The 23,377-nt window shown below is 33.9% G+C and overlaps 2 protein-coding genes across 2 annotated transcripts; both read right to left on the bottom strand.

Annotated features, from left to right (window-relative positions):
- Positions 1-3,617: 3,617 nt before the first annotated feature.
- Positions 3,618-4,529, bottom strand: LOC110289808 (olfactory receptor 4C11-like). The gene has a single exon (XM_021156191.1). The coding sequence runs from the start codon at positions 4,527-4,529 to the stop codon at positions 3,618-3,620; it is 912 nt and encodes a 303-aa protein (XP_021011850.1).
- An 11,085-nt stretch (positions 4,530-15,614) lies between these two features.
- On the bottom strand, positions 15,615-16,550 carry LOC110290238 (olfactory receptor 4P4-like). The gene has a single exon (XM_021156737.1). The coding sequence runs from the start codon at positions 16,548-16,550 to the stop codon at positions 15,615-15,617; it is 936 nt and encodes a 311-aa protein (XP_021012396.1).
- Between the last annotated feature and the right edge of the window lie 6,827 nt (positions 16,551-23,377).

Raw genomic sequence — 23,377 nt, 5'->3', positions numbered from 1 at the left:
ATCACTGNAAAGAGAGGCCCATTGGACTTGCAAACTTTATATGCCCCAGTACAGGGTAACCCCAGGGCCAAAAATGGGGAGTGGGTGGGTAGGGGATTGGGGGGGTGGGTATGGAGGACTTTTGGGATAGCATTGAAAATGTAAACGAGGAAAATACCTAATAAAAAATAAATTAAAAAAATGTTTATTCTTTTTATTATTTATTTATTTATTTATTTATTTATTTATTTATTTATTTATTAAGCTCCAGACCCCATTCCCTTCCTGGTCCACCCTCCAACCGTTCCACATCCCATATCTCCTCCCTGCCCCTCTGACTCTATGAGGTTCGCTTCAACCCCCAACCCCCACCCCACCAGAACTCTAAACTCCCTAGGGCCTCCAGTTTTTTGAGGGTTAGGTGCATCTTTTCTGACTGAACCCAGACCCAGAAGTCCTCTGCTGTATATGTGTTGGGGGGGGGCTCATATAAGGTGGTGTATGCTGCCTGGTTGGTAGTCCAGTGTTTGAGAGACCTCAGGGTTCAGGTCAACTGAGACTGCTGGTATTCCTCCAGGGTTGCCCTCTTCCTCAGCCTCCTCCAGCCTTTTCTCAATTCAACTACAGGGCTCAGCTGTTTCTGTCCATTGGCTGCGTGCAAATATCTGCATCTTACTCTTTCAGTTGCTTGTTGAGTCTTTCAGAAGGCAGTCATGATAGGTCCCTTTTGGTGAGCCCTCCATAGCCTCAGTAATAGTGTCCAGCCTTGGAACCTCTCCTTGAAAACTATGAGGCTACTGTAAAGTATTATTCTCAGGACTAGAAAGGAATTGACAAATGCCACTCACTATTCATGGAAAACCACATAGAATTCTTTTATGATGCAGCATGTAAGGGAGAATGGGCCTTTTGAAGAGAAAGAATGGGTCTTCAATGAAAGAAGACAGAGTTTCCTCTTGTAAAAAGGGTAATAATTAGGTAAGACAGGGCAGACATCTTTGAGACTCCACTAAACATCAACAAGAATAAGCAGAACATACCCTCCATGAGTCCATTTATAAAACAATTCAAATAAGGTATTTCTGTTGTCTACATACATCTCCCTCACGTGTCTCCTTTGTCATTATCTGTCTTTCTCATTTTCAGATTCTAGAGCTTGACTGAAGATAGAGAGTAACTTTTAACACTTTGAAAACATCAGCTATTGGACGGATCACAGGGCCCCCAATGGAGGAGATAGAGAAAATACCCAAGGAGCTAAAGGGATCTGCAACCCTCTAGGTGGAACAACATTATGACCTAACCAGTGCCCCGGAGCTCTTGTCTCTAGCTGCATATGTATCAAAAGATGGCCTAGTCTGCCATCACTGGAAAGAGAGGTCCATTGGACTTGCAAACTTTATATGCCCCAGTGCAGGGGAACGCCAGGGCCAAAAGTGGGTGGGTAGGGGGGTGGGGGGGAGGGTATGGGGGACTTTTGGGATAGCATTGAAAATGTAAATGAGGAAAATACCTAATTAAAAATGTTCAAAGAGCTATCACTATAAAAAAACCATCAAAGTTGGAATAATTTATTTTTAATATTTGTTTGTTTCACTATACAATAATTACAAAAATTATTGAATAAAGCATAATGTTTTAACACATATACAACACATAATGACCAGAACAGGGAAAAGGACATATTCATCACTGCACACACTCATAAGAACTTCTTGTATTGGTAACTTTTCTACCAGCTATTTTGAAATATCTAATTATTTAGAGAAGGTTATCATACTATTCTGTATGAGAATATCAATAGAGGGCAGATGATTAATTGGTTTTTATTGGTTGTAATTCACATTATTGTGAAAAACTACTATGGCAAAAATAACTTCAATAAGAAATGTCTTATTTAGCTTCCCAAGTTGAAAATATGGCCCATTATAGCAGGAGGGTCAGGATGATAGGTATCCTGTGGTACCTAATCTCATTGCTTCCACATCTACATGTCTTCTTAGATACTGTCTTTTTCATTTCCAGATCCTCAATATTAGGTGATGATAGAGTGTAACTTTTCACACTTTGAGAATATCAACCTTTTGGATACTTTAATTTTAATATTTGTATATATTTTTCACATAATAATAAGAAAATTATTGAGTCTGTGAGAAACATGAAATCTTCTTCCTATATAATTATGTCCAGAATACAGCAGTTATAGAGTTGTATTAGTGTATCTTCCTACTTAATCAACATGTTATAGCATCCCTCATAGGCAGGCCTGTGGTGATTATAGACCTTTGTTCAATGATATTCAGCCTAACCATTTGCATTGGGGCATTTGAATTGAGCATGTATGTTTGGGATAGTGGCCTTATTATATTTCTGGGGAATTTGGAACTCTGTTTTACCTAAGACTGAGAAGAATCTTGTGAAACTCTGTGAGCTTGTATTTAAAGATTGGTAAACAGTCCTTTTTTAATATATGAAGTTAGAAGGAACAATGAAAGATAAGAATTAAATATATACCTGTTTCTGACTTATTTAAGAAGAGGTTATGTTTAAAAATCATCATGGGTATTAAAAACAAAACATAAAGATGTAGAGTGAAAAAATATGGATATTTATGTGATACACATATAGAAACAATTGACATTAATGAATAGGAGACAAAAACTTTCTGAAATATTTTTTTGGGTATCAATACATACTTTCTTACACTTGTTTGTAATGAAATTGTTAGAAGTGATTTGGGTGGTCATAACCCAGTATGAAAATGGGAAATACTCATATGACACCATATAGTCTTTTTCATCAGCCTTTATCATTTTTTGTTGTTGTTCTCAGGATGACTCATAAGGCCTTCAGAATATTAACTAAATCCACTCCCACTGAATTGTACTCAGCAGATTATTATCACTTAAAGGGGTACATCTGTGTTTCAGTGTAATTCATAACAAAGATAGTGAAATAGGATGATTGTGCTTCATTGTGAGATGAAAGGGTCAGAATGAGTGTATTTTATAACAATATGGATTAGATTATACAAAAAATGAAAATATCATTTAAAACGCAAATATAGCAAAGGGGACAAACTCCAGCTCTGAATTTTATTGCTGAATATTTAAAATCTAAATTTTCTTGTGCTGTTTAAAGCCAACAAACAAATCATCTTCCCTTTCATTATTTTTAGTACTCATGGGGTGTTAATAAGATAACCTATACCTGGTTTAAATTATTAAAATAATATACATACATAATAAATTATTAAATTTCTATCCATATATGAAGTATGAAACAAATTCTAGGTTTTAAATTTTTATTGCTTGTACTTATTCGCATATTTATATGCGAATTTATATGCACAACATGATATGTCTTAGTAGGTGGGGAGAAATTATTGGAGGTTATTCTCTCTTTTAGCCATGTGGGTTTCAGGGATTATGCTCACCTAACTCAAGTCATCAAGCTTGTGGCAAATACATCTTCCCCTTAAGTTATTTTGCTGGCCCCAGGTTATCCTTTATACACACATGCACATGTACCTCGAACATATACTCTCAGAAATACTTCAGTTTTCCTCTCTATGTATCAAAATTAACCTCTTAAAGAGCTATATTTTAGAATCCTCATATATTCTTTATCAAGGACAGTCATACTTTACCACACCACAACTTTTTCATAGCATTTTTTACTTCTGAATTCCTCAGAGTGTAGATAAGAGGGTTTAGCAAAGGTGTCCCTATTGTATAAAATACAGACACCATCTTGTCTATTGGTAAAGTGGTTAGTGGCCGTGTGTATATAAATATGCAGGGACCAAAAAATATGACCACCACAATGAAATGAGAAGTGCATGTAGATAAGGCCTTTCGTCTTCCTTCTGCACTATGGTTTCTCAGAGAGTATAAGATGAAAATATAGGAGATAAACAGTACTATGAAACTTACCATACATATGGCACCACTATTAGACACAACTAGCAAATTTATCACATAGGTATCCATGCAGGCAAGTTTCATCAAGGGCTGCAAATCGCAGAAATAGTGATCAATCACATTTGGGCCACAGAATGGTAATCTTAAGGCTAAGAAAATCTGTGCTGAAGAGTGAATACAAGACCCTACCCAGGCAATAATAACTAATATATCACAGATATTCTGGTTCATTATAGTTGTGTATCTTAGAGGCTTACAGATTGCTACATAGCGGTCAATGGCCATGAGGATAAGCACGAAGATCTCCATGCACCCAAAGAAGTGAGCTGTGAAGATCTGAGTCATACATTCTTTGTAGGAAATAATTTTTTTCTGTGAGAGGGCATTCACGATCAATCTAGGTGCTGTAGTTGTAGAGAAGCAAGCATCAGCGAAAGACAAATAAAAGAGGAAATAATACATGGGACTCCCAAGTGTCTGACTCATCTTAATGGTCACCATGATAAGAAAGTTCCCCATTAAAGTCATAAGGTAAAGAATCAAGAAGACTCCAAATATTGCCTTCTGTTTTTCTGGATCCTGAGTCAATCCCAACAAAATAAATTCAGTCACACTGTTGTTATGCATCCTATCAGTGGCTATATTAGATAGGACTGGCTGAAAAATGTTTAACCTGCAAACAAAGAAATGATATATTGATATCAATGTCCAAATGTTGAAATTCCTTGGTTCTACCTCCGCTGTTAAGTCTCACCTCCCTTTGAAATCCCTGAAGAATATTTTAAAAGGTCAACATAGAAACCTATCTCTCAATGAGATTTTCCTTTGACTCAGAAGCTTACTGGACTGATTTCTGTTGATATTTTAAAGTGTTAAGTTTTTTCTTTCTTTGAAAGAGTTATGTGTTGATTAGGAAACTTAGGAAAAGCATATGTGTCAGTTGGGTGTATGAGGAGGATTTGAGCTCAAACATTTTCTTTACACATTTTGGAGTGCTTTCAAAGACTATTTAGTCCATGCATGCATTCACATTTACATGTATCGGTCTGTAACATGAAAAGCCCTACTTAATACAATTAACCACTAAGCCTAGTGATTCCATTATAACAAAATTCTCAAGTGAATTCACTACCTCTTTGTTTCTATTTTTCCTGTCTCCTTTAACTCCTGGATAAATTATATTTTACAAAAATGTATTTAATCCAATTTTAATACTACCTCTTTTTTCAGTGTAACATTTTACTCTGAAAACTTAAGGGTTTGGACAATAAAGTTTGGTATGATCAAAGAAAGGTGTACTATAATGATTTCATTACATTTAGATTTATTCATTGTAAATGTAACATATTCTAGCTATAAGTTTTAGATTTCATTAGAAATTTTTTTGTAAGTAGAAAAATGTTACTTAGAAAAGATATATGTCCTACATACACACACATAATTATCTACTTTTAAAATTTTTTTAGAATAAACTTGTTTACTGCAATGTTAGTTTTTATTGTGTTTTCTCTCTCTCTCTTTTTTTTTTTTGGTTGTGTATTCAAATATTTGTGCTTATGTGACTGAAAGAAATCCTCAATGTAATGTTACTGCCTCATTTTTATGTATAATTTCTGTAAAATTATTATTAATTTTTTGAGACAGGGTTTCTTTGTGTAGCCCTGGCTGTCCTGGAACTCACTCTGTAGACCAGGCTAGCCTCAAACTCAGAAATTTTCCTGCCTCTGCCTCCCAAGTGCTGGGATTAAATTTATGTGACTGAAAGAAATTCTCAATGTAATGTTACTGCCTCATTTTGATGTAGAAGTTCTATAAAATTATTAGTACGTTTATAACTCATATCTTCATTTCTTTATGTGTGTTTTCATCTCTCTCACCTTTTGTGTATATGTGTGAGTATGTGTGTGTATATGTGTATATGCATGTGTATTTGTGACATCACAGTGATGTGAAGACCAAAAGAGTAATTCTCTCCCTCCACCTAGTGGGTCCAGCTAATTGATCTCGGCTTGTTAGGCATGGCAGCAACTCTTTACCCAGTGGTCCATTTCAATGAATACATGCTTTTATACCTTACAGCCATAAATATCAATTTATATTTAATACTATAACAATAGTGTAATAAAAGTAGTATATTCTTTGGTGAAATGTATGCTGCTTATAATTTTTACTTTATAGATAATAACTCTACAAAAGATAATGAATTGTGAAACAAATAATTTTAAGTTATACTAAATAAATCATCCTCATTGATAAATATTAGCTCTTTTCAATCCTTATATAACTTTGTTCATTATTAATTTATTTCTCTGTACTTTATGATTATTATGAAATCACCAAAGCAAACAAAATATGTGAGAACAAAAGAACTGACTTTCAATAATGCTTCCACTGTGCAGAAAGAAATATGTTGAGTTTATTATATTTTCTCCCAGAGATATTTGAGTCTATTTGAATCTGTGGTTTGTGTATCCTTATCTTACATAAACATTATAGCCAGAATTATAAGTCTGATAACTTTTCAGATAAGCTAAAGTTTATGATAAAAAACTTATTTTATGATGTGATTTTATATGAGTTAGTTGACAGAAATAAATATATTACATTATTTTCACATGAGTTTTATAATAACATCTTACTTTTTTTTTTTTACTATTTTCCCTGAAAATGCCACACTTTTATAACCCTTTTGATATATTCTTGAATAGAATTCAGCCTAGCAAAATAATAGGACTTGATAGCTAAGAATAATGTTGACTTTTGTCAGGATTATATCTTTTGCTGTAAAATCTTCTCATATCATTTCATCCAATTTGCCAATTTGTCTATTTTACTTTATCATTTATGAAATATAAGTCATTATTTACTGTTCTATAATTATCTTTAGCTTCAATGGATGAATCCAAAGAGTCTGAGGAGATTAGGCTAATCAAAATATACTTTATGAACAAAATCTAATGTCAAGGAAAAATGAATGTAAGCCAAATAATTAAATATTTATGTCACTATTTTGTTGCATTAGAAGGAGTTAAATAATCTTCAGATAGAAAAGAATAATTTATCATATTATATAATGTTCACCGAGGAACTTAAAATTATTTCAACAGATGAATTAAAACCTGAAATGACAGAGGTCAGTTTGTAGCCAGATTCTAATGTTACCTGTGAGGGAGAGGGAGAGGTGTGTGCCAGCCACCCTGACAAGCAAAGGCAAATACCACCTCTCTGCCCACTGAAGATAAAAAATTTCAGTACCACAATATTTATATGTAATTGTGTGTGTTTCAATCATATGTCTCTATTGGGTTGCTATAAACATTAGTTCATTCAATATAAACAAGGTAGATGTGTGGCTATCTGCTTCTGTTCCCCTGGTTTGCTAACTGTCATTCCTCAAGTACAGCCTCCCATTTCATAAAAGTTTTATTTCAAGTTGCTTATTTGCTCAATTTTTTGTTAAATATAAATTTGTTTCCCAAAGTGTCTGAAATAAAATCATCATTAATGATCTTACTACCTTTTCTGTGGTGGCCACAGATAGAAAAGACATTTAAGACTTTTATTAACAAAATGATCAATACTACATAGCATCTTGACTGCAGGATCTCTATAACCAAGGGAAAATTGAGACAGAACATCTGTAATAATGCAGATTCCAGTGATATGAAAATTAGAGAAAAGTCATTTTTATGAAAAAAAAATGAAATCACATTCAATGTGAATGAGAAGGAAAACACATTTCCAGGTAAACGAATCAATACAATGGTCTGGGTAGCACACTCCAAAAACAGGAGAATTTTTCGAGATGTAAGTAGTTTCTTAGAAGAAATATGATAAAGCAGGGTAATGAATTTTGGGTCTCTTTTCATTATTACAATATAAAATTGGAGGACACAAAATGTAAGAACACCCATTACTAAGATTGATTCACCAGGACGTGGTGAGATCGTACCCAGAAACAAGTGCTGTCATCAAGTCAGATGACCTAAATTTGATCTCACAACCTACATGATGGAAGAGACACTCATTTCTGCAAGAAGCCTTGTGACTTTCATGGGTATTCCATGGAACACACACACACACACACACACACAAGACAGACAGACAGACAGAAATGTTATAGAAATTGAAGCAAAGATTCACTAATATCTTGAAATAAAAAATAACAATCACTAGTTATTTGTTGGAGTTTTATAAATTTTGTGAGTTCCTGATGAGCTTACCTGTAATGAAAAGACTATGTCATTCAAGATTCCAGCATCCTCCGGCTAATGATATTTGTTTGCCTGTTCTTACATGTAAGAAAAATTAATTGAACTTTGTCATGCAAAATTGCAGATGTTAGAAGATTTGGAGCACAAAACCTTGTTTCTGGGTCATATCTGGCAACTATGTGACAAATGAGGTTTTGTAATGTGAGCGGACTGGCATAAGTTAACCTTGCCTCATTAGATACACTGCAGGAAAACTGAATGAAAAAAAAAAAAACATGTTTGAATAGTAATGAACAGAATGAATACTAGGGATGGTATGACTCAACAAATTCATATATGTATATATATGATTTATTGATGTTATTGTTATTGATGCTGTGAGCTATAACATGCAGGAAGGCACTGCAGGGCATCCTATGTTTGACTTCACTGGAGTACCTTTGAGAGGACTGGAAGTCATGATCCTCAACTATTTTATAGAGGAACACCAAAATGGAATATTGTCCCTCTACATTATAAAAGATATTTGTATTGTTTAGATTATGGGTCTTTTGACCCAATATTATGCAGTTATTACTTTTTAAAGTCTCATGAAATATAGTGGGAAAAATAAAATAAATCATACTGAGATGTATGCATACAAATATATATCTACATATAGAAGGATATCTCTATGGTTTTATATCTCTACCTCTATCATCCTTTTCTGTATTTACCTCTTGTATATAATATATATAATATATATATATATATATATATATAATCTTAGGAATTCTTTAAAAAATCACCTATGGCCTTTAGACTTATGTCTTTCCTATGTGGTTAATCAGCTGTAAATTTTCCTTTTACCTTCACTTTTCATACATTCTCTTCCCCTTTGCCTCTTTCCTTTCACTGTTTTAAATGGACAAGTGGGCATGTGAACTGAAAGTACTCACGTGCTGTAAGATTATTACTGCTCCAAAACACAGTGGTTGAGATCCTCACTATGGCTTTGAGCATCACTGGTCCAGCCACTTCTCACCATGTGCACTCCATGCACGCCATAGAAACATAATTTCTTAGACAGACTTTTTCTCTAAAAATTCCACATGGTACATCCTGATGATTTTTTTTTTCTCTTCTAAAACATCTACCCCATATTTTTCTATGGAGAGAAAGCACAATGAAAACACCATCTCCTCAGAAAATCCTGACTATATTTACATAGTCAAGTGTCTGAATTACAAATACATTATCTGCTATAAGGTTTTTGCATGTTCAATGAGTCATGTCATGTCAACCACATCCTCCTGTCATTTTTGTTTGAGCATTGCTAATTTATTCAGTTTTACTACACTGGAATATGGCAAGATCGTATTGTTCTGATTTGCACATGTTATAAAATCTTGCTGTGTTTATCACACAGCTGCCATACAATACCCAGGAGCAGAATTCAAGCCTTTGTGCTCCACGCGTTCTAATCCTTATATCTCTTACAGCAATTATGTCTATTACAATTATGAAAAGAATCATCCTCAAAAGGATGACAATCATAAGCTAGGAGAAGTTTCAGGAATGATTAACCAAAAATTTAGATAAAGAGTATTTTATCACTGAAATTTCTTTTATTCTTTGTATATGTCCTGACACCAAACCCATAGGATGAATTGGAAACAGAATATATACATATGTATATATACCAGACATCATCAGCATCAAATTCTGTCACAGCAGCTTCAATGCAAACTGACTGTCTATTTACAGGGCCTGCACCAACTCTTGTCCTGACTCCACACTTTGCAGTAAGCCTGCAGGTACCCCAAGTCATAGTCTAGTCTCTCAGATGCCAGTGGAAGATAAAGAAATAAAAACAATACCAAGTTCAGATCAGTGTATAAAACTTGACTCTGTTGCATTAGGTTTTAGAGGATTAAAAATGAAAATGAGCTGATAGTGAATGGGAGAAACGATAAATCATTTAATTAGATTTAAAAACTTACCCTTTCTTTTGAAGATAAAGTCTGTTTCCAATACATTGCTCATAGTTTACTCTTTGTGCTTTGATTTAAATTAATGATGAATCATATACAAGATATCAGCACCATGTAAATTGGTGAACTGAGTCTTTACAACGTAGATTATATTTTAGATCCATCCAATCTGGCTTTTAGGTATAAAAACTATGGGGAAAGATGAAACTTCACAATCCTGTAGAAGACTGGAGTTGACTCTGCCACAAAGACTGAAATATTGGCTAAAACAAATCTTCTCTGTCACTTAAAAAACTCCACTAATATCCACTTTACTACATAAGAACATTTTCTCACACTGAATATTTTTCTGGAATATGAGCATTAAACATCTCGGGTTTTGCCACAAAATGCTTACAGAAATATGAAGGCATTCACCATGTCCAGTCTCCAGAGAGAGCAAGCACATGCCCCTTTTTCACAAACCCCTGAAGCATTTGGTAAATGAGCAATTTCACAGAACTAGTCCACAATCATAGCAACTACACAACCAATTATTCCCAAGAACTGATGTCACAGCCATTTCACCTTTGTGCCTCTTAATTCTTATTGCATAGTATTTACCAAATAATTTTTTCAATGATTCTGTCACAGTCACATTGAAATTTAGACCATAGAAGAAATACAATAAATAAGTTTTTGGAGTGACAGACAAACCCTGATCACAGTTTAAGATTTAAATATATATGGTGAAATTGAGTTTTAAATCTACCACTTGAATCTGGAGCTCTTAAAGCATTTAACTATTTTTGAAATTTATTTATTCATATCCCAAATGCTGCACCCCATACTGGTCCCTCCCTCATAGAATCCCTACCCTTAATTCTCCTCTCCTTCTCCTCTGAGAGGGTGATATTCCCCCTAATTATCCTAGCACATCAGGTCTCTGTCAGATTATGAGCATTCTCTCTCACTGAGGTCAAAAAGGGTAGCCATGATGACTGAGACTGAGATGCCTGTCTGTTACTTATGTGAGGAGTGGTAGTGCGGGGGTTGGGGCTCTTTGGTTAGTGGCTCAGATTCTTAGAGCTCCTGAAGTTCAGGGTTTGTTGATCATGTTGGTCTTCCTGTGAGGTTCCCACAGGGAACCAGAAATAATTTAAAGAATTGGTCCTTGCTCATGGAATGTGTTTCCAGCTGGCCTTTCTTTCAGTCGCTGCTCTATTCCTCTGTTACTTTTAAAGAAGATGACTTTTTGGTGAAAGACTTGTGGGTGGCTTGATGCCCTTTTCCTTCCACTGGAAGACCTGCCTGGTTAAAAGAGGTAGCCTCTTCAGGTTCCATGTTCATGTTCATGTTCTCTGGGACCTTCTGGTGATTCTCACCCTATCGCCAAACTCAAGGCAGTTCTATATTTCCATTCGTTCTCCTGCCCTGTGGGCCTCTCTCAGGCAACTTCCTCCAGAAGCTCCCATTCAACTCTTACCCCTACCTCCTCCAGTTCCCTCCCTCCTTCTGCCTCCTATGATTATTTTGTTTCCCTTTCTAAGTGTTATCCAATCATCCTTGCTTGGTCCTTCCTTCTTGTTTAACTTCTTTGGGTGTGTATGGTGTATCATGGGTATTCTGTACTTCATGGCTAATACCACTTACCAATGAAAACATACCATGAATGTTATTTTGGATCTGGGTTACCTCACTCAGGATGATATTTTCAACTTTCATCCTTTTGCCTGAAAAATTCATAATGTCCTTATTTTCAATAGTTGTACAATACATTGTATAAATGAACTATATTTTCTGTATCTACTCTTCAGTTGAAGGATACCTGTGTTGTTTCCCGTTGATGGTAATTAGAAGTAAAGTAGCTATAAACATAGTAGATTACTTGTCCTTAAGATATAGTGGAACATCTTTTGGGTATACACCCAGGAGTGATATAACTGGGTCTTTCAGTAGAACTATTTCCAATCTTCCAGAAAATGGATTGATTTCCAGAGTGATTATAGAAGTTTGCAGTCCCACCGGGAATAGAGGAGTTTTCTCATTTCTCCACATCTTCACCAACATGTGCTGTCCCTTGAGTTTTTTATCTTTGCCAAAATGATGGGTGTAGAGTCTCAGGGTTGTTTTGGTTTGCATTTCCCTGATAACCTGATAACATATCGAACATATCTTCAAAAGCTTTTTGGTCATTCAAGATTTCTCTATTGAGAATTCTGTTTAGTTCTGTACTAAACAGCCATCTATTGGATATAGTGTTAGTTACACATTCTTCATATGTAGGCAGCCATTTTGTCCTATTGGCAATTTGTCCTTTGCCTTAGAGAAGCTTTGCAGGTTCATCAGATCCCACTGTCAACTCTTGATCTTTGAGTCATTGGTGTTCTGTTCAGGGAATTGACTTCTGTACCAATGCCCATGAGGGTCTTTCCCACTCTTTCATCAGTTAGGTTTGATATATCCAGTTTTATGTTCAGGTCCTTGATCCACTTAGATTTGAGTTTTGTGCAGAGTGATAAATTCATCCAGTTAGACCAGCACCATTTGCTGAAGATGCTTTCATTTTTCCACAGAATTATCTTGGTTTCTTTGTTAAAAATTAAGTGTTTATATTAATGAGAGTTTATTTCTAGGTCTTCAATGCTATTCCATTGATTGACCTGTTTCTTTCTGCACCAATACCATTCATTTTTAGCACTGTTGCTCTATAATAGAGCTTGAGGTGTGAGGTGGTGATTCCTCCAGATATTATTTCATTGTTTAGGATGGTTTTGACTATCTTGCATTTTTATTTTGTTTTGTTTTGTTTTTATTTGTTGTTTTTTTTTTGTTTTGTTTCTGTTTTACATATGAAGTTGAGAATTTATCTTTCAAGGTCTGTAAAAATTGTATTATCATTTTGATGGGTATTACATTGAATCTGTAGATTACTTTTGGTAAGATGGTCATTTTCACTGTTAGTCCTACTGATCCATGAGCATGGAAACTTTTTCCATCTTCAATTTTTTTCTTACCAAAGTTGAACTTCTGATCATATAGATCTCTCACTTTTTTGGTTAGCATTACACCCAGATATTTCATATTGTTTGTGATCTAATTTCTTTCTCAGCCCATTTATTATTTGTATAACTGAGGGCTCCTGAGTTTCAGTTAATTGTGTATGCAACCACTATTCTGTAGTTATCAGCAATTCTGTGGTAGATTTTGGAGGGTGCTTATGTATACTATCATATCATCTGCAAATAGGAATACCTTTATTTCTTCCTATCATCTCGATCTCCTTTTGTTGTCTTATTGCACTAGATATAACATCAAGTAATATATTAAATAAATAAGGGAGAGTGGGAAGCCTTGTCTTGTTACTAATTTTAATGGAGTTGTTTTAATTTTCTCTCCATTTAATTTGATGTGGGCTATTGGCTTTCCACACAACCTTGAAGCTTGAGCTTAGATGGGATCAGACAACTTTATTAGAATGTACAAGGCCCTGATATAATCCCAGGACCACACTCACACATACCCATACACAAATCACAAAAAATTTTTATTAAAGTATAATCATCTACTATGACAAATTTTAAATATGTTATAGTAACAACAATAATATTGATGAAATGCATTTTGATATGAGAAATTAATATTGCAACTTTTAAAATATTTGAAAATGCAATAAAAGAAACAAGTGGACAGAAAAGAAGAAAGAATGTAAAGGAATACTATTTTTATTTTATTATAGTTATTTAAGTATTATTTTTATGGTAAAATTAAATATTTAAAATCTATGTTTAAAAAGTTTGGATAAAGTAACATATTTTTACTATAGTATTTTAAATTAAGTTTAATTTATATTTAAAGGACTAGAATTTGGTCGAGTGTGTTTTATTTTCATTTAATGAATTTTATATATTTTCTCTGCTGTCATTCATTTTCATGGAGTTGTTTTATATTATCTTTTATATCCTTTACTAAGTACTACAAAGAAATTGTTCCACACTAGTTTAAGTTCTTCAAAACAAATGTGAAATCTCACAATGTGGTATGTTGGCTTCTATGTTATTTCCAGCTCTCTTTCTATAATATTTTCCAAACCTTAGGTATGGGAATGATTTGTAGATGTATCTACTGAGACAGGACTCTACAACGCTGACTTTGTACTGGACGTAGTTTTCAGTAATTCTCTTTGTATTTTGCATTTTCCTTGTTGACAGACAAAGACTACATTTACTTGTGTATATAAAGAGAAGGTTCAGATTATTTTTAGGCTTTAAAGTATTTTAGTTAAGTAATAGCTGCACGTTGTTCTCAATACCCATGACTTTACTGAGTATTGAGCTAGGATTTTGGTATTAAATACCATTTTCCTCTTATGAAGTGGGTCTTATGTCCAATTAGAGAACTGTTGTTTAGTGCCATGGTATACCTGCCGCTACTGTACACTTGCATTATTGAGTCATGCTAGTCATTGATGTGATTCATAGGTATTATAGATGAGTAGGACTGTTAGTTGCTTACTTCTTTGAAAGTTTACTTTGTTCCTTCTGAAACCAGGAAAGCTAATTCTCAGTGAGGAAACATTCAGGTCAGCTCATGCCCAGGGGTCTCTGTGGACTGTTTCTCAAGTGCATGGTCCCTTCATCAAAAGGCAATTGCTTTTGTGATAACCCTTCATAGAAGGAGAAGAGGAGTAAAGGGTATATGTTTGTAACAGAGGGTGATGGATTATAACTGACCTGACTTTAGAATGAAAGCTATTTGTATTCAGGAAAGGAATGTTGACAAAGGTGAGAGAAGAGAGGAGAAAGACAACTGATTGAGAAATATGGTTAAGGCATACTGACGTCCATCTATAAAAACATCACAAAGAAACTTTCAATACAATATAAAAGAGATGAAAACAATAATCAGCTTAAAAATTTTAAACAGAATATAGTATCTTAGTTCTTTGCCATCAGAACTTGAACCAAATAATTTTTGGACTATTTTTTTAGGTCTGTCTTGTATGAAGTGATTTACTCAAGTGTGGGTTTTAGAGTTGAACTAATAAAGGTTTTCTGTAATGGCATAAAATCTTTTATTTTTCATCTGGATTTCCCACAGTTTGAGTATGTTTGCTTAGAGAAATACCATAATATAATTTAGTTAAAATTATCACCATATAAGATTTATTGACATATCTTATTAGAGTATGAAACATTATTAAAAGCATTTATCTGACAATAATAACCATCAATTTAATTTCTGAATTATCCTGGAATATTTTCTATCATCATGTAAAAATCCAAATTAAAAAAAAATTAAGATTCTAAAAGAGCTTGGAAATTTAGTATGCTTTGTAGTCACCATTCCATCACCCTAAAAACTTTAATATGAAAAACATTAATCATTCTCAATTGCATAGTAAATTTTCATTTTGGTATTTTCCAATCCCATTTACTCTTCCCTTTTTGAATGAGTAGTTGATATTCAATAGTTAAAACGTTGTAGTTCTCCTTGTTTCCAGAGCTACTATTATTACTATATGAGTTTGTTTAACATACTGCAAATTAACTATGTTTCTCTTCTGAAAACATGTTTTGACACCAAACCTTTTTCATAGCCTTTTTCATCTCTGTATTTCTTAAAGTATATATGAGGGGGTTGAACATAGGAGCAATGATGGTATAAAATAGAGCAAAGATTTTGTCCTCAGGGAAAGTGGTAGGAGGTCTAAGGTAGGCAAAGATGGAAGGTCCAAAGAATAAAATAACCACAGTGATATGAGATGCACAGGTAGAAAGGGCTTTGTGTCTTCCTTCTGCAGAGTAATTCCTTAATGTGAACAGTATAACCACATATGACCCGAACAAGACAACAAAGGTTACTAAAGCAATCAGTCCTGAATTGGCAACCACCAGGACACCAGTGATGGTGGTGTCTATACAAGCAACTTTCAGCAAAGGGAAAATGTCACAGTAGTAGTGGTCTATTTCATTGGGGCCACAGAAAGGCAAGCAGATTAGCAAACAAAACTGAGACAAGGAGTGTGTAGCACCACCAACCCAAGAAGCCCAGACCAGGATATGGCACCTGCTTCTGCTCATGATGACCATGTAGTGGAGAGGCTTGCAGATGGCCATGCAGCGGTCAAAGGCCATGGCTGTTAGGATTAAGATTTCAATCATTCCAAAGAAGTGCATGGCAAAGACCTGTAGCATGCAGTTTGTATAAGAGATATATTTTCTTCTCACAAGCAGATCTCCTATCAGTTTGGGTGTCACACAGGAGGTATAGAAAATGTCCATAGAAGATAAATGACTGAGGAAATAGTACATGGGTTGGTTAAACAGAGAACTACATCTAATGGAGATAAGGATCAGCAGATTCCCACACAAGATGGCAAGGTAACAGAATGAGAAGAACAGGAAACAAAACACATCAATGTTCTTCTTAGAAGACAGCCCCCTAAGAAGAAATTCTGATATGTTCCTCTTGCATTCCATTTATTATACTCTGTGCAAGAATAGTTATCTATGGAAAAGAGAATTTCAGAAGCAACAAATCAGTTGAATCACAACCATATAAACATTACTGAAAAATCATAGATATTTTCCTAACAAATCATAGAAGGTAATCAATTTATTGAATTAATTATTTAATTGCTATTAAATCATATTTGTTTTGTTCAATAGATTTTTATTATTTTTCTCAGATACCCTAATCATTGACAATATAAGATGATATTTTCTTAATTTTTAAAATATATGTTAAAATTACTAGATCCCTCCAATTGTATTATTTTTATTTACAATAATATGAAACATCTGAAATTAATAATATAGAGAGAATTTATTTCCTTTACTATTTAAATTATATAGCCTATATATAGAAAACTTTTACTTTTTAGATCATTTTCTTCTCAGAGCATATAATAAAATTTAATTATCTATAGACAATTCTAATTGCATATACTTTTATACCATTAAAATAAGGAGGTATATAATCATTAAAGTAATCCACTAATATGGTGACAAAACATGTAAGGATGAGAAATTGATTTAGAGTTAAGAAAAATATACCATGCTGGCTATGTAACAAGGAACTTAAAGCTTTACAAATATAGTAACAATTGCTAATTTTCATAATAAATATAAGTAATAAAAATATTTTTACTTATAGAATTTAAGTTCAAATGATGTGCAGAGGTAAACTCTAGTCACATTAATGGTGGTAAAAACAGGTGAAAAAAAAATAACTTAATTCTGCTGAAAATGTGGTAGGCCAGGTTCAATAATCAATAACCAAATGAAGGTAAAATTATACAATCTGATTGCAAATATGGTATGAACAGAGGATTTGCACATAATTTTTATGAAGATCAAATTAAATGTCTAGCAAAGCATTTTTTTACTTGACTCTCAAGTATATACAAACCATATTTCAGTGTGACCTCATGTGCAGGACAACACACGCACACACACAAATTCCTCAGTGTTAATTGTACGGACTTTTTTTCCTTTGCCTTTATTTTAGCATATATTTTATCACATTGGTCTTATGGTCATTTTTATTTTCGTGGTTTTGTATGAATGTGTTTCTTGTTTCATTTTGTTTTAGTTTCATATTTGTTTGAAAGAGAGAAAGAAAAAGAATATAGATTGTGTGTGGAGAGAGAGATGGAGAGGATCTGCAAAGAATTGGAGGAAGGAAAAAAAGTGCCCAAACTATAAACATTTTATCAATAAAATGTATCTCACATATATGTATAAATATCATCATTTCCTCACTTCTATTTCTTATTCAACTGATTCTCTTTGGAGAAGACATATCCTATATGTAGCAGTGAGTAAAATTACCATGACAATAACATGAGAGATGAGCCTGGATTACAATAGACTACTTCAGCAGAATTTATGATACATAATTTATGATACATAATTGGTTTGCCTTAGAACTGCTACACTCACATGTGGAATGGGAGAATGCATAGCGATGTGAATAATGTCATTAAAGAAGCATGTTAGAAGGGACTCAAATTACATTGTTTTTGTCAGAGACAAGTCTTTAAGAACAGAAAGCAATTAGAAGTTTTTAAGAAGTATATGAATATATTATAAAATTCATGGTAAAACTATGGAATAATCAAATAAAATAAAGTAAATTATTCATTTTCTGCCAGTGAATATTATATATCAGCTAATTGCAAATAACTTTGCGAGGTACTGTTCATCTGCCTCATTTGTCCTTACAGAGTAATATTTACCACCAGAGCAAATAAGAGATTTTGAACTTCATCTTTTCCAATCTTTATTCTTTATATTTTACATAAAACCTAACACCATAAAATAAAATATTTTTAGATTGCTAAGATTATAGAGTCATATAATATGAACTGGAATAACATGTTTATCATATATACCATATATATATATATATGTATATATATATATATATATCATGTTTATATAGTTTATGTTATACTGCTATCCATGATTTATTCTGTAATTGTATGTAAGATTATTTTGAATTTCTGCACTCACCAAAGTTGTTTTCAGTATCATAAGATCCTCAGCTCCTTCAGATTTAAACTTCTCGATCAATTAGACTATGAAAATAAATGTTTATGCATGGAAGTAATAAGACACCCATGAAGCATGCATATGCCAGCTGGAAACAGGAGATACAACCAAAGAAATTATTGACCTCTTAGTATATACACTTTCTATGAATAGATAAATAATTACTAACATGTCATAAAATCAGACATAATATTGCATTCACATATGTTGAAATTATTTAAAACAATGGAATAATATTCATACAAAGATAGAAATCTGAACATGTATGGATGTGAACAGCTTGAGTACAAATATAAAAGTAATTTAATGATACTATAATTGTATAATATAAAAACTCAGTAAACATTGTAATTTTAATATTTTATGATTTTGAAATGGTCTTTTGGAGAAATGAGACCTTTTCCATAGTTTGATTTTTGTAAATACTTGAAATACATGAGGACTGAAGTTTTAATATATTATCTTAAAGTTCTGTTTGAAATACATATTCAGCAAAATACTGAAATATATTATTATATTCTTGCTCAAATTCTGATTACAATTCCTGACTGGAAATCCTTAAAAATAACAAATGTAATTGTCAACAGATATATTGATTTTACAATAAAATTTGTAAGAAGATTTACCTGTAAATGAATTGTGGATGTTTTTCAAGATTTCTTTATGCTTCTTCACACACTTATCTTCTTTAGTTATTCAGCTAGCTGATCGTGCACTCATATAAACACGTAAGATAAAAGACTATAAACTAGAATTGATTTAATTTCACAAAAATATCTGGGCTGTTTTCTTCCTGTACAAAATGAAAATGCTACTATGCTTTAAGGAATGTACTGTTGTCATGCCTCTTGACTTACACTGCAATATTTGTTGAATCTATAAAAGCATGATGTAACATTTAATTGATGCTACTTCTTTGTACCTACTCTTTACTCAAAGATTAAAACTATGTGCAAAAAATATCATGCATACATATATGCTAAGTTTTAGGATTCTTATGTCTATAGACCATAAAAATAAAACAAATAAAACAGAACAGATCATGACATCTTCCTTTAAATTTCAGTGTGATTTATTTCCTCAAAAGCCCGCCAAAATGATGTTCACAATGCAGCAGTAGTGGGAAACCTTTGTATTACTTAATCCTCTTGTGAATTTTATGGATAAAATGCACTTTCAATTTTTTTTAGTAGCCAATCCCTGAAAATTGTGTCTCTAGAGACCAGTACTATTTTTAAATCTAGAGAGGCTTAAGAAATTCTACTTTTGTGTAATTTCCTCCTTTGTAAAACACTAGTTTTTACTAGTTAAAAATGTAAAAAACTGTTTGTTCTTCATTCACTGAATGATTTTTGGTATGAATAACAAAAGAACAGAGATAATAAGATATGCACATTGTTTCAAAACACTTTGCCAATCTGGTTGTTAAATGAAACTAAAACTTTGTCATTGAGAAGTGATAAACAAAGATAAAGAAGAAAAGTTCTTACCATTAAATAGTGACAGATTAAGAACAATATCAATACATATAACATACTATATATTGCATATTCACATAATAATATATACTTACATTACACACATATATGTTTGTATAATATGGATGCACATGGTATTTTTATGTTTTCAATACAAAATTTTCTCAAAAGCATGGTGTTCTAACTCACTATTAACTAAGACTTTTGAGGATCAAAATCTGAGCTGATATCTACAAAATCTTGAGCCAAAAGTAATCCCTTAATATTGGAGAGAAATTTTTTAGAGGCAAAAAAATTATATATATGTCTTGTAATAATCTGATGTAAAGGGAGGGGAATATTCTGTCATAAAGGAAAGTCCTTAAAATTCAGAGCTTAAATAATTCAATAGCTAAAGGGAGTAGCTGTAATCAATCAGATTCACTGGGCCCATCCTTCCTTAGGCTTGTATAAAAATAATGACTGCTGAGAGTCAGAATCTGAGCCAAGTTAAGTTGCATACAACAGTCTTGTACAAGCTGACCTGCCTGGAAGGTAGAAATTAGCCCAGTTTCCTTGGAGAATGAGAAACAAAACAGTACTTCTTTAAGGGCAGAGACATAATGGACTTCTTAAATGAGCCTCAGTACAACTGAGCTACCTGTAAATGACATTTTTCCAAATTGTGGACTGCTTGCAGATTTTACAGTGTAATCAGATTTCCAAATTCAGGTGCCTACATCCATTGTGGGTTGGAATTTTGGTAATGCAACTGTCTTTGAGACATTTTAGTTCCTGTAAATAATCTTTCTACTGTAGCTCTGTAATTAACCCCAGTAAAACTTTCATGGTATTCTTACATCTTATAACAGCTTTTTTCCCAGACTAAAATGCTCCATTTTGGAGAAAAACATGTTTAATCACAGGGTATTAAAGCATAAGTGAAACAGTGGTATATTTTAAGGTAGGATATTAAACTGGAGTCTAAAACGGAAGTAAGGGTATAGTTTTGTTGTTGTTTGGTTTGTTTGTTTTTGTTTTTGTTTTTTTGTTTTGTTTTTTGAGACAGGGTTTCTCTGTGTAGCCCTGGCTGTCCCGGAACTCATCCTGTAGACCAGGCTGGCCTCAAACTCAGAAATCTGCCTGCCTCTGACTCCCAAGTGCTGGGATTAAAGGCGTGCACCACTATTATCCGGCATAAGAGTACAGCTTAATGATAAGATTGTAAAGGTACAGTATGTCAAAGCAGAGGTGAAATAGATAATGCAGAAGAGAGTAACATTTCAGGAGCAATATCTTCAGGGAAAATGCACTATCTTCAGAAAATCCCTCAGACTAGCCAAATACACTAGGATCCTCACTTCCTAAACATATGTACTCTATTAGAACTCCTAAAAGAGGGGCATCTGGCTTCTTTCCAGCTTCTGGCTATTATAAATAGGGCTGCTATGAACATAGTGGAGCATGTGTCCTTCTTACCGGTTGGGACATCTTCTGGATATATGCCCAGGAGAGGTATTGCTGGATCCTCCGGTAGTACTGTGTCCAATTTTCTGAGGAACCGCCAGACTGATTTCCAGAGTGGTTGTACAAGCTTGCAATCCCACCAACAATGGAGGAGTGTTCCTCTTTCTCCACATCCTCGCCAGCATCTGCTGTCACCTGAATTTTTGATCTTAGCCAATCTGACTGGTGTGAGGTGGAATCTCAGGGTTGTTTTTGATTTGCATTTCCCTGATGATTAAGGATGTTGAACATTTTTTCAGGTGCTTCTCTGCCATTCGGTATTCCTCAGGTGAGAATTCTTTGTTCAGTTCTGAGCCCCATTTTTTAATGGGGTTATTTGACTTTCTGGAGTCCACCTTCTTGAGTTCTTTATATATATTGGATATTAGTCCCTTATCTGATTTAGGATAGGAAAGATGGATACAGAAATTATGGTACATTTACACAATGGAGTACTACTCAGCTATTAAAAAGAATGAATNTATGAAATTCCTAGCCAAATGGATGGACCTGGAGGGCATCATCTTGAGTGAGGTAACACAATCACAAAGGAACTCACACAATATGTATTCACTGATAAGTGGATATTAGCCCAAAACTTAGGATACCCAAGATATAAGATACAATTTGCTAAATGCATGAAACTCAAGAATAATGAAGACCAAAGTGTGGACAATATGTCCCTTCTTAGAATTGGGAACAAAACACCCATGGAAGGAGTTACAGAGACAAAGTTTCGAGCTGTGATGAAAGGATGAACCATCTAGAGACTGCCATATCCAGGGATCCATCCCATAATCATCTTCCAAACGCTGACACCATTGCATACACTAGCAAGATTTTGCTGAAAGGACCCAAATATAGCTGTCTCTTGTGAGACTATGCCGGGGCCTAGCAAACACAGGCGTGGATGCTCACAGTCAGCTATTGGATGTATNACAGGGCTCCCAATGGAGAAGCTAGAGAAAGTACCCAAGGAGCTAAAGGGATCTGCAACCCTATAGTTGGAACAACATGATCAACTAAACAGTACCCCGGAGCTCTTGTCTCTAGCTGCATATGTATCGAAAGATGGCCTAGTTGGCAATCACTGGAAAGAGAGGCCCATTGGACTTGCAAACTTTATATGCCCCAATATAGGGGAATGCCAGGGCCAAAAGAATAGGAATGGGTGGGTAGGGAAGTGGGGGGCGGTATGGTGGACTTTTGGGATAGCATTGGAATTGTAATTGAGGAAAATATGTAATAAAAATATTAAAAATTAAAAAAAAGAACTCCTAAAAGATATTCTCAGACAAACCGCACTATCTGGAAGAACTTGAAGACCGACCAGCCACCTGGAAGAGAGTCAGATCCACCAAGCAAGGTGCCTGGAAAATATACTCTGTTGAAGTGTCTGCAGATTGTGCACTGTGCCCAGTTTTAAACTAGCTTTGGTAATGCACCTGTATTTAAGTCATTTCTGTTCCTGCCAGTAATTCTTCACCCATATTCCAATAACTAACCTCATAAAACTAATTTTTTGATCACGTTGGATTTTGGTGCTATCCATATTTTAGTCTGTCATTGATTCCTTATTTAGGGTTAGAAGATATTTGTTCAAATGTCTACAATTTGTTCAAATGCATACAGCATTTAAGTTGCTCAGGAATTTCTGATAAATATAGATACACACACATACTTGTACACATATACAATGCACAGACTATCATGTATAACATGATTACTAAAATTTTATTGTAAACATTGTCATAATGATTATAGAATAATAATTATGGCATATTACCC

Source organism: Mus caroli, chromosome 2 (genome assembly GCF_900094665.2).
Source record: "Mus caroli chromosome 2, CAROLI_EIJ_v1.1, whole genome shotgun sequence".
NCBI lineage: Eukaryota > Metazoa > Chordata > Mammalia > Rodentia > Muridae > Mus > Mus caroli.
The sequence above is the reverse complement of the archived record's forward strand: the minus strand, read 5'-3'. Positions and strand labels throughout refer to the sequence as shown.